The 18,173-nt window shown below is 39.0% G+C and overlaps 2 protein-coding genes across 18 annotated transcripts in view; one reads left to right on the top strand and one right to left on the bottom strand.

Annotated features, from left to right (window-relative positions):
- Positions 1-18,173, bottom strand: part of LOC147829973 (uncharacterized) — a 145,180-nt gene that overhangs the window by 29,922 nt on the left and 97,085 nt on the right. For 13 of the 16 annotated variants that reach the window (XR_015447212.1, XR_015447213.1, XR_015447204.1 and 10 more), the window contains one exon: positions 2,534-2,631. Coding sequence is in view for 1 of the 16 variants with exons in the window: in XM_087200768.1 (XP_087056894.1) it covers positions 2,534-2,631; positions 2,929-3,004 (174 nt within the window). In the remaining 15 variants the exon portion in view is untranslated. The other 3 variants (XR_015447219.1, XM_087200768.1, XR_015447220.1) reach the window with 2 other exon arrangements.
- LOC110344459 (uncharacterized) overlaps positions 1-18,173 on the top strand; it is a 155,986-nt gene that overhangs the window by 71,834 nt on the left and 65,979 nt on the right. The window contains exon 1 of one of the 2 annotated variants that reach the window (XM_087200763.1): positions 5,114-12,300. The exons of the other annotated variant lie outside the window; for it this stretch is intronic. The gene's annotated coding sequence lies outside the window, so the exon portion shown is untranslated. Of the gene's footprint in view, positions 1-5,113; positions 12,301-18,173 lie in introns of those variants that run through there. 2 annotated transcript variants of the gene reach the window in all.

Raw genomic sequence — 18,173 nt, 5'->3', positions numbered from 1 at the left:
TAAAACCACTTTGCATATTTGTGACTTGAAATGATGTATGAGATGCCGTTATATTTATAAGGCAAGTCTTAAAGAGCAAGGAAGGTAAAGGAGCTTGCACAAAGTTTTGAGCATTTTCTAGATGTCTTGTGCTGTACTCTTTTCTCATTTCACCCGATAAAGTAGACACACAGATTCCCACATGCAAATACAGAAATTGAGGCTCAAGGAGTAGTGCAATCAATGACCGAGTTCAAATAGGAATTACCAAGGCTGAGATTCAAATTCAGATCTACGTATTTCCCAAACTAGACCTGTCCATCAATATGGTATTGACTGCTTAGGACTTCTGGCCCAAGTGGAGCTTTGACTTAGAATCTTTTAGAATAATAATAATTTTTTAAAAACCCAGCCATCATGAATAAGAGGAATTAAACTAATTTAGTGTAGCCCCAAAGCTCAGGCAAAAACCGGTAACAGGAGCTACTGGCTTTGGATGAGAAAAGCATTTATGAATCCTAGGAGATTCAGGCATTTAATGAGTTGAGGAACTTTCCTCTAGAATGTAGATGAACCAGCTTCTCCAAGACTGTTTCAGAGTGTGCCCCACAGAGTTCAGAATCTATCATAACCCTCAAAGCGCTAACCCCCTGACAGGAATGAGGCAGGAAAATTCTTCCATATCCCCAAGGCTGAGGTTTGACCATCCCCAAGGTTTCCCTAACAGCCAGTGTAATATACTGTGTAGCTGTGCCTATGACAGAAAGGAATATCTATTAAGTTGGATCTCTCCTCCCTCAATACTTTTGGACAACAAAACTACTACAACCCTGGGGCAAATTTATGCTTAAGTACCTTCAATGAAACACACACACAATTTTCTCAAACAGCAATCTCAACTAAAAGACTTAGGCATTGAAGGCTACATTGTGGAGAAATTGTACAACAATAAAAATTTTTAAAAAGATCATCACTAACGAGTTTCCTGGTGATAGATGCATACTAACTTAAGAGTATTGAGCTGTGTTTGCCTGTTGAATTGTGATTGCAAACTCACAGGCAGGAAAGTATCTAATTTCATGTTCTATTCAATATCTTTGTGCTTTACTAGTATCCAATAAATTAATTAAAATGCTTTTGACACTTAATTAATGTTACATGGTAATAATTGCATCTATTCCCTAATAAGTGATAAATTCTCTGAAATTTTATGTTTTGAGAAAGTCTTTGTTTACTAAAGATAGGTATTAAAATAATTTAAGTGAGTTTAATTTGAATGATTAATTTTTTGTTCCTTGGCTGGAAGTTCTTTGGCAAAGGTCTAAATTGTAGTAGTTCTTTTTAGTTATGGTTTTGGTCTAGACACAATCTCAGGCCTCCCTTTGACCTTCATTTTTCAGTGGTGAGTGCAGTAAGATCTGTATTACTGCCAGTAATCAGAGCAAATGTGAGCCTGTGAGCTTGAGTCCTCTTGTCTACTTGACTGTCCGGCAAACCGTAGGCTCAATCAGTCTGTTTCGCAGATAAGATTAACTTTCTCTACCTATATGCTTAATTAAATAATTGCTTTTTACTTTGAAGGCATCATTTCAGTTTTTACAAAATGCACAAAAGTGGATAAAACTAGACACCAAATTATAGATTTCAAGAATTTTCACTTCCAGCTGATACAGAAGCAGCAGGGACATAATCACAAAGAATGCTTCCTTTAAGGCTGTGAAGTATTTGTTCTTTTGGGTAAATAACTGCTATAAACCAGTTTTGCTGTGTGTGTGTGTGTGTGTGTGTGTGTGGCAGCAGGGACTGAACCTAAGGCCTTTGCACTGAGCTACATCTCCATCAACCTTTAAAAAGCCTTTTGAAAATTTTTAGATAGAGTCTTACTAAGATGCCAGACTGAGCCTGAACTTGTGATCCTACTGCCTGAGCTTCCCAAAATGCTGGATTTAAAGGCACGGGCCACCAGGTCGGGCTTAGTTTCACCATTTTTAGACTATAAATTTTTCTGTGACTTCATTTCTTCATCTAATGGAAGGATTGGACTATCTTACAGAATTGACACAATATAAAGTATTATGCAAGTATTAGTGTTAATCATCTCAATAAAGACTGACTCGGATTTTAAATTCTCATCCTTGCTATGTCACCATTCATTATTCATTGATAAAAATCCTGCATCCTCTGAGCTTACTTCAGACTTTCCAAAATTGGTCCTCACAATAAGTAGGCTAGAGTCCTGCTTAGTTTGAACCCACAATGCTGAGCTATAAAGCTGCATCTAGAAGCACCTCAGTATCTTCAACTCCCATCTTTTGGTCAAAACCCTGTCTTTGAGACTGAAAGCATATTTTTCCTTTGACCTGGATCTTGTCAAGGGAAAAATTTCTAGAAAATAGTTTTTCCATATCCTCTCCTTTTCTGATGTGACATTAGAGAAGCCGTCCTTCCAGCAAATATACTAACTCCTGCACTTCAAGAAGACTTACGGTTTTCACATGGAACTTACTATTCTTGTGGTTTGAAACCATTCTGCTCACCTGCAGTATTTACCTACCTGTTCATCATCCATCTCTTCCTCTGCAATGTCTGTTCCAGAAGAGAAGATCCAGCATTCCTCTCTTTCACCACAGTCCCCTGGGGTCATGATATTACCTGGAAGACAGTAAGAAGCCCAGTAAATAATTACAGAGTGACCAGATAGTAAATACAAATAGAAAAGGTCACATTCGATATCCTAAAGCATTTAGGGCTGAATACCTTTTTTTCCCTTCTTCAAATGGAAAGGTTAACACTTTTCTAAGCTCTCACAGTAAAAATTTCACCAGCAAGATCCTTAGCAATATTAATTTCTTATTCCCATCATCACTGTTGTCAGGGCCTGAGGCAAAGCCAAACATGACTGAAGTTTTCAAAAAATATATTTTTAATATAATTTTAAAATATACTCACTAGGGGAAGGCTCATAAAATTCAGCTTCAGCCACAATCTGGATGATGGGCTGCCAAGCGCTGCATAAATAAATCATCAAGTCACTTTGGCATCCTGTGGGCCAGAAGGAATATCATCCTCGGTAGATTTAAAGAGACACGGTTCTGAGAGAACCAGGAGCAAGTGAAAGATTAAAGATATGCTCTTTTATTATTCTTCAGAATTTGGACAGGGTCCTTGAAGTGGTAGTTGTACATTTTACTCAGAGAAGATTCTGTTTTTTCTTTCACTAGAATCTGTTATGGAGTTGGAAGAATCCATTTTGATATCTGCAGCAAATGCCCTTCCCACTTTACTACTATTGGTACACTTGAAGAGTGGTTAGCTGGGTGTGGTGGCACTCCCCTACAGGCCCAGCACTCTGGGAGGCAGAGGCAGGAGGATCTCATTTGAGTTCAGCTTGGACAACTTAGTGGCTTAGTGAAACCCTGCCTCAAAATAAAAAATGAAAAAAGGACCAGGGATGTAGCTCAGCATGAAGGCTCCAAGTTCAATTCCTAGGACTGCCAAAAAAAAAAAAAAAAAAAATTGTGGGGTGGTTATAAGCTTGTAACCTTGTGACTACACATGCCTAGCAGACTCAGGTCAGTTCCAGCTCAGCAGGGTAGAGTGGATCCCCAAGGACAGTGCAGGGTGGGCTCTGGAACATAAACGTGATGCGAGTCTGCAGGGGCTGCTAATTTCCACAGACGACCTCTCTCTCCCTCTCCCCCCACCCTCCCTCAGAAGTGCACACACACAAAGGATGAGCTGCTTCCCCACCTACCCCTCCCTAGCTAATCTAATCCAGGATGCTCACTGTGGACATAACTGGAATAACACCCAGTAAAAAGGATTGGATCTACGTTCTGTAGATTCAGAAGGGAGGCCAGGAATCAGAACCCTTCTTCTGCCCTACAAAAAGGAAAAGGAAAAGCAGCTCCAAGGTTTGCAGAAAGCTCTTTTTCAACACTGTTCATAAAAAGAGACTGTAACAGTGAGGGGCAGTAGGGGCGAAAATCACCATATATCTCTTCCCAACTGTTGATGGAAATATGATGCCATTGACGTGGGCATGCACAAAGCCCAGCTGGCTCAGAGGAAAGCCTCAGGACTTGATGAATGAGGTACCTGCACAGAAGCAAGGGGCAGGCCCCTTTGCACTCCTCCTTGTATTCACACATACACAGGCACATGTACACACCACACACACACACGTGCAGGTAGTAATCCCCTTCTTCCAGACAAACATTCCTTTTGGCTGCCTTGTCTTTTATGAAATCATGACCAAAAATAAAGAATTGGATATAGTTCCTTTTGTGCTTTTTATTCACTAAAACCTAAGCAGTTTCCTTCTTCCTCCAAGAAAAATTTCTTATCTGCCCATGATCTGTATCTGTCTTAGTAGCTGATAGACCCTTCCTGGGTTATTAACCAGTTAGTTTCTTCCAGAAAAGAGGTCATTAGCTTCTAACATTACTCAGGGGTGTCAGGAGATGCAGGTGTCAGATCCTCTCATTCTGGTTTATCTTTAATTTAATCTCTAGATTTTTCAGCACTAGCTGTCGGCTGGCTTCCACTTAATATCACATTTTTATCTGTTGGTGTTGTTGTTGTTGCTGTTTTTTTTAACAACTCAATAACCAATATAATGATGACAGAACTGACAAATTCTGCATTAATGGATTTCCTTCCCACGTCTAGACTCCAGACTGTCAAAAAATAGAATCAGTGAAATAGATTCCAGGCAGTTACAGGTTAAGGATAATTTGCATAAATTAGCAAGTTTTGCAAATGAATTCATCTAGTGAGAAGTAAGACACGGGACACTGCATTTTAATAATTGACATTCCACATGAAATGCTATGTTCTTGAGGAGGAAATTGAGCTCCAGGTTGCTATTAGAACCAGCGGACCAGCACAAGTGGAAAGAAATGCCATCCCCCATTATGTGAGTTACCGCTTCTGCATAACAACTACCCTGTTCTGACGGGCTTCCTTTAATAAAAGTGGGAGCCTGTGCTCACAGAAAGAAGCACCAAGAGGAATCTACTCATTGACAGCATTGCACAGGAAATGAAAATAAGAGTTCTCCACGACGCTGCCTTACTATGCAACCAGCAACTCTTTTTGTCCTCTTTCTGAAATAATCTTTCATTTTCCATTTGACTAGCCAGCAGCCCCACCCCCACCCTCTTCCTTTTCAGTTTTATGAAACACTCAGGAGATTATTTAAATATATTCAGAGTGCGAGTAAAAATTTTAAATGGAATTTAAAACCAATGTGGAGGTTGTCTCTCGTAACGTTGGTTAAATTACAAATAAAGACAAGTGGGCCATTTTGCTGCCTCCTCCTGGCTTAATTTGTTTAAGAACATGGCATATTGCAAGTGTTAGTGAAAATGCCAAATTAATGCCTTTCCTAAGGTGTTAGTCAGTCAGTCAAAGTCAGGGGATCCAGCATGTCGGAAGTACAAACTGCTCACACATGCAATCTGAAAGCGGGAAACAAGACAATCCATAACAGTGTTTCCTGGCATAATTTATAATTAACATAAAATGAATTAAATCACTCACTTGACAGACTTTTTTCCAAGTTCATGTAGAGTAAGGGTGTCATATCAATTAATTCTCAATGAACTGCAGCAGCCAATAAAATTTCTTCCAGACACTGGTAATAATCCAAGATATTGATGGAAGAGGTATCATCATTAATACGAGTATAAGACTCATATCACGTACAAGGCACTGGCAGATAGAGTTCCTTCCTTGGAAAGGGAACATAATTATTGCTAGCTGCCTGTTGTTCTTGCCAATTTGTTAGCTCCCTGTCTGTTCTACTTTTCACACTGATAACCTTTTAATTTTGCCTACACAACTAAATTCTTCTAGTGCAACTGGCTGTTTTGTGGGCTATCAAATCTAAAAAAGCCAACACACATGAGCAATTAAACAGATTCAAATAGAAAGGATGGATTTTATTGTCCATATAATTGACACATTTTCAATGACTTTTCTACATGTTCACCACTACAAATAATTGATATATAAAATTAATTCAATCAAATCTTTGGTCTGCAGAATTTGAACAGGTATCTTAGCTGGTATTTGGGAAAGGTTTTTGTTTGCTTGTTTGTTTTTTACTGAACAGACAAGCTGTTTTGGTACTATATAGACAAAGCACAAATGCCAAACTACTTTGTTGATAACGAAGAGAAACCAGTGGCCATTGGATTTGTCATTTTGGCATTAAATGATACTTTACTTAGCTTTTTCTTAACAGTAGCACCTGTTAACCAGGAGCATTTACAATGTTATATGTATTTTCTTTCACCTAGAGAATACCAGTAGACCTTAGGGTTAAATGCTTTTGATAGTTTTGAGGACCATCTTTTGCCTAGGCCTCCATCTGCAAGCTTACAGAAATATCAAATAAAGCGATCCTGATGAGCCAGTTGGTGTGCCTAATGAGTTGCCATGGCTCTTCTCCCAATAAAGGGTGTGTTCAGACTTTGCTTATTTATAGACCAATAAAGAGAAATTTCCACTGTTCTCTTCAGCAAGCTGAGGATAAATAGCTCTTCCGTTTCTAACATTTAATGTTCACAGACACAAAAACAACTGCTCTGAATATTAAGCCAACATTCATATTTTTTCCCTAGAGAAATTCTTGAATATGAAACAATGGAGGATTCAGATATAATCTTTCCCAGTTTAGACTATTTTAACTACAACTTGTTTTCTTTAACAAATAGAAGCTTAAAGAGGGGCTACTTTAATTATGGGGTGAAACTGCATTTCAACAATTTTCTCTGTGACCCTCTGAGAGCTCAGGGCTTCACAGAAGAAAATCTGGTTCCTGAAGACGATATAGCCGTAGCACCAATGCCCTCTGACAAGGATGCTTCTGCGGAGTTGAGCTGCTCTCCCCAAGTATGTGTGCAGCCAGTGCTTTCTATTTTCACATTCTAGAGCAAAGAAGAGTATAAATTATTCCTAATTCTTGATTCTGTGATGAAGTAGCCATCTGGTCTGATAGTACGGTGACAATGATATAGGAGTGAACACTCTATGCTTGGTCTACTGCACAGAAAAGGACAATAGGACATATTTTAAAATGTCAGGATCCATCAGAATGATATTTGAGAAAGTTTACACTGATGAAAATAGATAGTATTGAAGATACATCATGATGCAAATCTAATCATGGCTGCTGGGCAGCTGAATTAAATTAAGAGTAAATCTGAATATTTCTAATTAAAAATATGTTGTTCCATTTCCTGCTGTGTTTTCCATGTCTGCAAAAAGAGTCCTTATCATATTACTTTTGAGAAACTGTGTTACAAAGAAGGTTGATCTGTCTCCCTCACTCCTCTGACACATATATGTTGAATTCTTAGGCCACTGATATATGATGAATTTAGCTATTTCCAGTCAGCTGTCAGTGAAAATTGTGTTTACCACTACATTTTTGTTCATCACTAGGAAAGAGTTATGTATCACTGGGATGGGGGCTATTAAAAAAATCACAGATGTGTAAGGTGTATGGTAGAGTAATAAGAGTTTTCTTTTAAAAATTGTCACCATGTAATATTCAACAAATATTCAACAAATATTGACTGAGTACTTTGCATGTACTGAGCACTGAATCTGGTATCTCATTGAAGTTTAGGGGAAGAGTATAATAACATATTTTGAAAGTTGTAGAGGCACTGATGAGCATTGCTTTAGTAGGCATGATTTCCAACCATACAAAGTAGTTCCTGACCCATGCCCAGAGACAGTGCCTGGATCATGCTCTAGGAAGCCAGCTAGATGATTATCAGGCCTGCAGTATCTTAAGCAGGGCAGATGGGAGGGCAGATGGAAGGTTGACTGAGGCTAGCTAGGAGATTCGCAGGGAGGTTGTGGATCCTAACCCAAATTGGAGATGCTGGTGTAGGCATAGACCTGATAACATCTAAACAACTCAGTCATGATTCAAGCAGTCTAACTCAATGAGCAGCACACAGCATCAGGATTAGACTAACTCTGAATGCCTCCAATTCAGAAGGGGACAATTCTGACTGTGAATTGAGTTTTATTGTTTAAGTTTCTCTCTTTTTCCTTCCTTCCTTCCTTCCTTCCTTCCTTCCTTCCTTCCTCCCCCCCCCCCAACACACAGAGGTCATCAGCCACCATTCTTAGCCACACATAAAATGGAAATCGATGTGGATGGATTCTTAAGCTGCCATTATCAGCACTGTCTGCCCTCTTCTTCCAGGCTCCCTAAAAGGGAAGGTCCTCATATGTGCTTCCAAGTTGTTACCAGTTGGCTGAGAGTTCTCGCTCATTTCGTAGAGAAATCACAAATTGGCTGAGGGTAGCTCTTTTAGTGTTAACAGCACTGGGCTTTGGATGCTAGCAGCTATCCACTCTTTTAATAATAGCAACCCTCCTTGCTGTTCAGAGAAAGCAGCTCTAGCAGGCCTAGGAAACTCTACTAGCCACAGGAGATGGCAGCTGCTGGCTATTCTTCATTGCTCTCCATTGTTCTCTGGCTTCCAGCTGTCTCCAGCATTATCAGTTCTGGCTGTTTGCCACTTCAGTGACCTTTGGTATTGCCAGTTCTTAGTGTACCTGCAAGCCTGGTCTCCTCAAGACAGAAATCACAAACAGGCAAAAACGCCATCTGGAAGAGGCTCTATTAGAACTTATGCTCCAGGATAGGAGGGAACAATACCTGGGCTGAATCTGTGAAGGGTGTAAGGAGGCTCCTTATAAAGGAAAAAATGTGGGCTCATGCATGCCCTATGTCCGACCTTCTGTTTGGTCATGGATAGGGAAAGGGCCCCATGGACCTAGCTAAGGAGGGCTTCAGAAGGGTAGAATCATTGAGGGAGGCTGGTGGGGGGGGTGGCATCTGGGACAGTCTGTGATCTGATCAGCCTGCTGCTGAAGCAAATATCTCCCAGAGTGGCCATGGGGCATCCGATACAGGCAGGCTGACTGTAAGATGTTTCAGAAAAATGAGAAGTAGTTCTTGGGAAGCATTGGGCCAGTCTCTCCTGTCTCAGTACTGGGGACTAAATCAGGGTATTATATAAGCACTCTGACACTGAGGGAGCAGTATTCCAAATACTGGGATTATAGGCATGTACCACCAAGCCTGGCTATTGTTTTAATTTCTAGTAGACATGTGATACTATTCAAAAGACCCTTTCTATGTGGGCCCCAGCCACTCGGAAGCAGTCATTTCTTTTCTTTTTGAAGGAGTAAGAAATACACAATTTCAAAGAATAATTATTAACTATTTGCTCTGTGTCACAACTCAGTTCATCATGCATATGACAGTCCTATCACCTTCTCCACATTCAGGTTGTTTTTGCTCTTTTCCAGTGAATATGTCCCAGTCATCACCCAGTTTCCCAAGCCTGAAACCTGAAAGTCATCCCAATTTACTTACAGCTTTCTTAACTCCCATCATCAACATGTGCTGTGGACGCTGTGGCCAAGTATTTGATCTCTATCTCTACCACTGTCAGGGTTCATAAAATCATCATATCTAGAATGTATTGCTAGCTTCCCAGCTGTTGTCTGTGAAATGAAAATCTGTTTATTTGTTATCATGATATGAATTCCAACATGACTCTACACTGACTTTAGAAGCAAATCTATGATATGGCCACTGTTCATCCCCTGCTCCCACCTCCCATTCACCCCTGTCCCCAGACATATCAAACATTACAATCGTTATCAAGGATTTGAGCTTTGCCTTTGTCTCCCAACACATCAGCTTCTCTTGGGGTTGTCTTGCTTCTTTTATCCCATCCAAATTAACAAAATTTTCCACTTCCTTTCTAAAATTTGGCCAAAAGATAAACCAAGCCTTTGTTCTTCTCAACTGCTCAGAGATCTTCCAAGAACTGAGGTATTATTTAACTAACCTACATTTTAACTGAATCAGATGTAACATTTACATATTCCTTCAGAATGCTAACCATTCCCTAAGACAGAGGCATCTACTGCTCATTGAATGTTCACATTTTCCCAAATGATTGGGTCTGGACAATAGGCTATAGGTAGGAGTCATTTCTGAGTTGAGACATACAAGAGTCAGTATGCAATGTGACCCTCATTTTTCCTGTCACAATACAATGAAGGGGGTGTGTGGAGACGGTAGAGACAGAAGACACAAAGAACCTAGGTCTCTGTGTCACAGCATGGAAGGTAGCTACCCTTAAGAATTAGCCAACTCCTGTTGGCTGGGCTAGCAGGAATAAGAGCTAGACCTTTATTGTGTTCAGTCACTGGGACCCTAGGATTATATTTTTAGCACATCTGAGCCCATGCTGTCTCAACATATATGTCCCATTATCTCCGATTCCAATATACAAAAAATACAGAATTGTATTTTTAAATTGATAGTTATTGATACAGAGAATCTTATCAATTAATGTCAGTTTTTATAAAGGTTCGATTCATCTTATTTGAATATACTAAAGACATGGGGAACACTGACAAGTAGCCTGAGAGCTTTCAGTACTGGCATATTATTTAAGTTAATGGGAACTTTTATCACTAAACCATAGACAGGTTAAGAAGTTGGACTCATACCAAAAACATACATTGTAGCAAATCATGTCGAAGACTCAATAGAAGCCTTAAACCTAGGTTATGTAAAATGAAACTTTTTATATCTAAATTTGATTTAAACTCAGCAGTTCAAAGAATATTTAGGACACAATTTATCACAATTTTAACTGCTGGGGGCACAGATCTATTCAGTTTTGGAAAATAGATTCCATCCTGTGGAACACATATAATCCACGTTCAGCCACTCATCAGCAAATTCTTGATCTTTGGAGAGTTGTTGAACTTGAACATCTAATCACTTACAATTTACTTGTCTCCCCTACTTTGGTCTTAAGATGTTGTACCCACCAGATAAAAATAGATAGTTTCCAGAATATTTCTTGATTTTCACCCAGGATAAATTCTTCAAAATATTTCTTAAACTATATAATTATTGTATGTTGGGTAAGTAGGCTGAGAAAGGAAGAGGAAATGTATTAGAAAAATCTCAGTTAAAATTTGCCATTGTAATTAATTTATGAAATTTGGCCCTGAGTTTCCTAGTGGTCAAGGTAAGAAGGAAACCTGGTGACTTAAATAATTTTATTTCAATTTTGGCAAAAATAATGTTAACAAACAGGATTATTGGCTATTTGGATTGTTTTACTTTTTTTTAATAGATTGATTTTGAGGAACATTGCATCCCTATCTAGTCAGAGGGGCTCTCTACAAAGCTTCCACTGTTAAATGAAATCAATTTGCTGGTTGAATGAAATGGTTTCATACTGTAAATACTTCTTGAAGTGCTTACGAGAAGAAATTATATCTGAGAAGTGAAAAACCAGTTTAGCAGGAGAGGCGCCACCACTCACAGTGACATTCAAAGATTATTCTCCTGGAGTCTTCCCAGTGAAATCAATCAATCATTTGTATTAGTGTGGATGGGAGTTACAGGTCTTATCTAGAGGAAATTCTGGGGGTCTACAAAATGGGTAACAGTTATTGCCGCATTGGGGAAAATAACTCACTCTAATTTTAAAGAAACAATCCCCCAAATGGGTGATTAAATCCCATGTCTTTATTGACCCAGTTTTCTCACTGTAATCTGTTCCAGCGTATTTTTCATAAAGAGATAACATGCTTCCTTGTGGTGTCCTCCGAGGCTATCTCACTCTTCTAACTTTGCTTCTGTGAGCTTTGTGATAGCGTTTGCAAATCCAAGATAGGATGCTGAATTACCCAGTCACCCAAATCCAGAGCAGGCAGGCTCTATTTCAATTCTGTGGTTCCTTGTATGTGTGATTAATGGTGGAGCCCAGGCCAAAAGACAAGCATCGGAATGCAAAGGACCACCCACGAAGTGGCGTCTTTACTGCATCCTGAACTGGAGACCTCTGGCTCACTACTGCTGCTGCAGTTCTGCTGAGACCATAGAAGAATCTCAGCACTGACCTGTCAGTGTTCCCTCTGGCCTCCAAAGTCCAGGAGATCAGTCACACTGTCTTTGAGCTTGAGTTGAGGCCAATGCTCATTTTATTCCTACTCCATGGAGACTGTTGTCAGTGAAAGGCTAATAGGGGACACAGACAGTGCAGCTCTGGACCCTGGGACTTGGAAAGACTTCCTGAGCAAACTTGCTATGTGAACCCACCTGACTCACTTCCTGCTCAGCTCCTCTAAGAAGGGCAATCCATCTGGTAGTCTGCTTGGCAGAGTTATGGTGATCTTCATCTTTCAGAGTTCCTCTTTCTACAGCTCACCAGTGAGAGAATGATGGAGTGGAAGCCATAGGAACTACAGGTGAGTCTTAGCTCAGGTTTACTGGAAAGGGACTCTGAGACAGATTGGCATGCAGAGTCTCATGGGTGATTGCAATAGAAGACAGTGAGGAAAGGAGGACTGGGCAGAAGGGGATACTGAACTGTTATATCATTGTAACAGAAATCTCATTATCCTATGGGGGAGATCTGGAGTTGGGTTGGTTTTGCAGAAATGTCCTCAAATTGAGACAAGAGGACCGGGCTTTGTACCCACTTAGATTCCAGGCATTACATGTGGAGAGGCCATTTAACCTTAGGCAAGGCAGCTGCCTTTGCCCATGGACAAACCCACAGGAGAGTCTCAGCTGTGACAGTCTTCCCGGAAGCTGAGAGAATGATATCTCAGTCCAAAAGCGGGAATCTGAGTGACACATGACATCATCTACTACTTCCTAACCAACCCTTCATTCACATTCCTTCAAAGAATAATTAAATTTAGTTCAGAAATACTGAGAGAAAAGGAAGGAATGATCAACTGAATCTTGATCCAGACTATACAAGGATACAAAGTAGATTATTATTAAATAAACCCTGAGTATCCTTTAATAGTAAAATGAATCCAGGTGATTCCCATATGCTATTAGAGAAAACTTGAAAGATGGTGTTGGGGGGAAGTAGGGATCATTATTGCTTACATGACCTAGCAATAATTAAGCCATTTGAGGTCTGTCCTCTACAACATTTCCAGCTTGGAGTAGAGCCCTGAGCTGGTTATCTTTTGGGCCAAACCTTTGAGTCTCTGTAGGAGGCACCCTGTCAGCCCATAATCTTTCAGAGGATTACCAACCTCAAACTTCCTTTGTCAAGAGATTTTATATAATACAGTTCAGGAGACCCCTTGGCATTAATTGTATCTTTCTTAATGACTTCTCAAGTCATTTTAAGTCCTATACTACAGTTCAATAAATTTGTATACTTATACTTGACCAGAAATTCAGAAGATGTAAAATAGTAAGATGAAGAATTAAAACTTAACTTGAATATCATCACTACTAACCTAGTGGTATATATTCATCCTTCCATTCTACTCATGTGCAAGTCCTATTTTTAAAAATAATTTAAATACAGAGTTATGCAGTGCTGGATCCAAATCTTGGTTCCAGCACTTAACATTGTGGTCTCAAGTAATTTATCCTTGATTCGCTTATGCATCTATAAAATGGGAATAATTACTCTGACCTCATGGAATTTTGTTAGGCTTTAATATGAGGTGATATACATATATAAATCATCTATCCTATTGCTTGGTGCATAGCAGACATTCAATAAATGTTATATCCTTGACTTCTCCAACCAAAGGGCTAAATTGTAAAAACCACAAAAGACCCAACTTCGAGAACTGAGTTATGATCTGAGAAAAACCTATTTAAAAATATCTCAGGCTTCATTGCTTAAATTAATTCCAAAGTTTTTTAAGCTATTAAGAAGCAATGGACAATTTGATTCAGCTATGTAATACGAGGCTGTGTAATTAAACATATATATCCTGAAATTAATTTTACATTTACTTTTATAATACAGTACACTTACATAGAATAACACATGGCTTTTGATTAAACAGCAGACTGCCATTCAATCAAACAGCTTAAGATAGATCATAAAATGTGAAAACACAGCATCAGCCCCAAGATACAGTTATGGGATTTTAATATTCACTTCCATACTCTTACCCAGGTAGCATAAAAATGTATGTTTCAATGAGAAAATATTAAGAAATTGTTAACACTAAGTAGATCACATTTCTGTTTAAATGCTACTGGGTCATCTAGATTTATTGTAAATAAGACAAGAGAAATTTAGAGATTTGTCTTTCAGGGTAAAGTTAATTAGGGCCGATATAATTTTGGTTTAAAATTTTCAATTATGGAAATAAAAAACTTTTAAAGGCATTTGAGTTTATTATTTTCCATATTTCTTAGTTTATTTTCAAAATAAAATTCCTACTGAACTGTGCACATATTATGATGGAAACACTTTCTACATCTCAACTCTAAGTAATCCAAATTCTTGCACAACTGGGGGAGTAGGGGAAAGAATAAATGAGATCCAGGGACAGTTCCTTAAAGTCTTATTTCATTTTTTATGTGATTTTCTTCTCTTCTACAAGCCTTTATCTGAACAGTAAAAAATACAATAAAATTGTCCATGTGAGTTTCATTTTACTGACCTTCCTATGTCCAAAGACCTGTCAGACAGGGAAAGCCCCATGCTCCACTCAAACTCAACTGCTCAAAGTCATCTGCTCTCAACTTGATTATGCCTCAATAAGTCCTGGATAAAATACCACCTATTTGCAATTGTGAACATTCTCTTCAAGTTGATCTTATTGGGTGACGATTCTCTGGAGGCCTCTCGTGTTTCTGCATGTCTTGAGCAGAGGCATGGACAACTTTTGTTCCAGACTCTTTTCAAGGATGCTTGTATTGAGAATGGCTTTTGAATTTGGGTGACAGGTCTTCCTCCCAAGCAGAGACCAGGTGTCTTTACCATCTAGTATAACAAAGACACTGTCTCTCTCTAGGGCAAAGGTAGGAGAGGTTGCTTGTATTCCATTATGAAAGGTTTGGCTTCTTCAAGCTTGGGGTCCCTCAGCTGTGGCAGACCCCATTGCATGTGCAACATCCATCTATATCCCTTTAATACAACTTTGGGGGATTGGGGTTTGAACAAACTTAAAGCTCATGCTTTTAGCTATGCTATGAGGTGTATGTTTCTTTTTTTTTTTTTTTTTTGGTACCAGGGATCGAACTCAGGACCTTCCGCTTGCGAGGCAGGCGTCAGAACCACTGAGCTAAATCCCTGGCCCCTGAGGTGTATGTTTCTTTGTCACTGACCTAGGAGAACCATAGCTTCTTCCAGCACCCATAACTGTGGCAGGCTTGCAAATAGGGGAATCTCAGATCCCTCACCATTCTTGACAAAATACCCATTAAGAAGGTACACAAATCACAAGTGTACAAACAGGAGAATTGTTACAAAGTAAACATACCTATATAAATAAAACCCAGGAAACAAAAAGTGAAGAGAATCTCAAAATTCCCTTAAGGCTCCCCTCCAATAGATTAACCACTATTCTGACTCTTACACTATCAATTGGTGTTGCCTTTCTTGAATTTCATATAAATGAAATCACACAATGTGTATTCTTTTCTCTGACTTATTTTACTCAAAATTATGTTTGTGGAATTTATTCTTGTTGTTGTATGTAGTTTTATTTTTCTTTTCATTCTCATGACTGAATGGTATTCTGTCATTAAAGGTCACACATTTCTAGTGAAGGCTTTCCCAAACCCCGTAACGTTTTTGGAACTCCTACAGTCCTTTATTAGTAACTTTTCTGTTCAATTCACCATTTCCTACTTCATATTTTAGGTATTAAAATATTTTGATTATTTCTTTTACTAGTTCATTCCTCAAGAGAACCTGAGCAGATATTCATTCATTCAGTTATTCTACAAACACTCACCTAGCCCACTGGTGTCTGCGGACAGTTCACAAGGAATGGGAATTGCTTTTAACAAAAAACAAAGACTTAGGGGCTGAGGATTTAGCTCAGTGGTTCTGCCACCTGCCTCACAAGCACAAGGTCCCGAGTTCAATCCCCGACACTGAAAAAACAAACAAATAAAAACTTATACAGAAAACTGCCTATTAAATTCTTTACTTGATTGTCAGGATGTGATATTCAACCTTGGCAAAAGAAAACTTGTAGTTTACACATCTCTCCAAATTCGCTCCTCTGTAAATCTTTTTCATCTCATTAAAATACACACACTACACTCCATTCAATTGCTCAGAACAAAACTACTGGCACCACCTTCTCTTTCCTTTACTGCCCACCCCAGTGCCTCCAGAAGCCCCTCCAGAGCCTCCTCTGAGCCCATCTCAGTTCCACCCTGCATCCATCTTCGTTTCCAGCCATCTGGCCAGACTAGGTCTTGCTGCTCATCTGCTTGGCCTCCATTCTCCACAAAGCAGCAATAGCCATCATTTGAAACATTAAGTCAGGACAAGTTACCTCCTGCTAACCACCTTCCAACAGTATTACTGCCCTGAGAATAAAATCTAAAGTTCTTTGCTATGGGTCATAAAAACCATTCTTAACCAGGACTCTATTTCATTCTCCCCTACAGAGTTCCAGTCACTGAGGTTTGATTGGACAAGTTTGTCTCGCTGGGGCCTTGCATTTCCTTATCTTTTCACCCAGAACAATTCTCTTCCTTATCTTCACATAGCTGATTCCTTGTTTTCACTTAGATCTCAGCTTAAATATTACCACTCTAAAGAAACCCTCCTGACCTTCTAATCCAAAATAGCCAGCCAGCTACTTTCTGTGGCATTACTATATTTTATATATAATCCACTGCATAGCACTTTCCTTATTTCAAATATTCTTTCTCATTTTTGTTATTGTTGTCATTGGCTATTGTCTATCTTCCTTAGCTGAAATGCAAGCTCTTGGAAGTCAGGAACTTCATCGGTCTTGCTCATCAGGAAAGAAGGAGGAGGATAGGATTAGGGAGAGACCTATGGAGGTTTTAATTTTATTGGTCATGTCCTATATCTTAAACTTGACAGGTACACACTGATATTCATTTTATTATTGTCTCTTCCTTACACAGTTACATGTGGCTTAATGACAGGGATTTTGCCTAAGAAATCCATAATTAGGTGATTTAATCATTGTGTAAACATCATAGAGTATGTTTACACAAACTGGGATGGGTATGATGTCCCCAGGCGATTATATGATCTGTCACTGAACATTGTTATATGACACACGGACATATAAACATTATATGTGCTCATTAACTTTTTTATAACTTAAAAAGTAAAAAAAGTTAAACTATTTATTTATAACCAAGTTTTCATAAATATTTCTCTGACTGTAGCCAAACATCTATAGTAATATGAACTCTAATGTTTGTATGCTTGAATGTTGAATGTATGGATGAATTGTGTCCCCCAAAAAGATATGTTTCAGTTCTACCCCCCCACCTCAAAATGTGACCTTAGTGGTCACATTGACCTTACAAGGTCATTGCAGATGTAATTAGTTAAGATGAGGTTGTGCTGGCATAGGGTGGCCCCTAATTCAATATGACTAAGTCTTCATAAGAAGACAGTTGTGTAAAGATACAGAGATATGAGAAGAAATCAGTGTGAAGACAGAACATTAAAGTAATCCATCGACAAGCCAAGGAAAACCTGGAGCTACCAGAAGCTAGGGAAAAGGCATAGAACAGATTTTCCTTCAGAGGCCTTGGCAGAACCACCCAGTTCTGAATTCCAGAACTATGAGTCACTCACTTTGTAGAGCTTTCTTATGCCAGCCCTAGGAAAGTTACACAAATGTATGTAACGCTAATAATAAAGCATGGAGGTTAATGATTTATGGTCTTTCTATGCTAGAGGAGTGAGGCTGCAATGGATACAGCAATGAAATCAAGTTGTACTTTCACAGTTTCTTTTCTGCAGGTTACAGTAATGCATGTAGGGACAACACAATGAGCCTAAAAGACAGTCCCAAAATAAAGGTGCTTGAGAAGATACTACAGCATATAAGAAAATTCAATAGTTCATTTTCCCCAGGACCCTCATGGTCATCAGTTGAATCAATCATTGAGTCGCATTTACAGCTATTATTCATGGCATGTCTGGGACCATTATGACCTTTCAGATCTTATTATCTTAGTTGACGTTGGTACAATTACATTTACATTGATTTCTAAAATGCAGTGTGTTTGAGTATGCTTGGGTGGTGTTCACCAAACAGAATTAACTGGGAAACATGGATAAAGAGTTAAGAATGCTCTAGAGATGGTTAGATGATAAAGGCAAATATTTAAGAAT

This window comes from Heterocephalus glaber, unplaced genomic scaffold (assembly GCF_053883595.1).
Source record: "Heterocephalus glaber isolate CG9 unplaced genomic scaffold, H.glaber_assembly_v1.0 deba00000347, whole genome shotgun sequence".
NCBI classification, from domain to species: domain Eukaryota; kingdom Metazoa; phylum Chordata; class Mammalia; order Rodentia; family Bathyergidae; genus Heterocephalus; species Heterocephalus glaber.
Note: the sequence above shows the minus strand (reverse complement) of the source record. Positions and strands in the feature narration are given on the sequence as shown.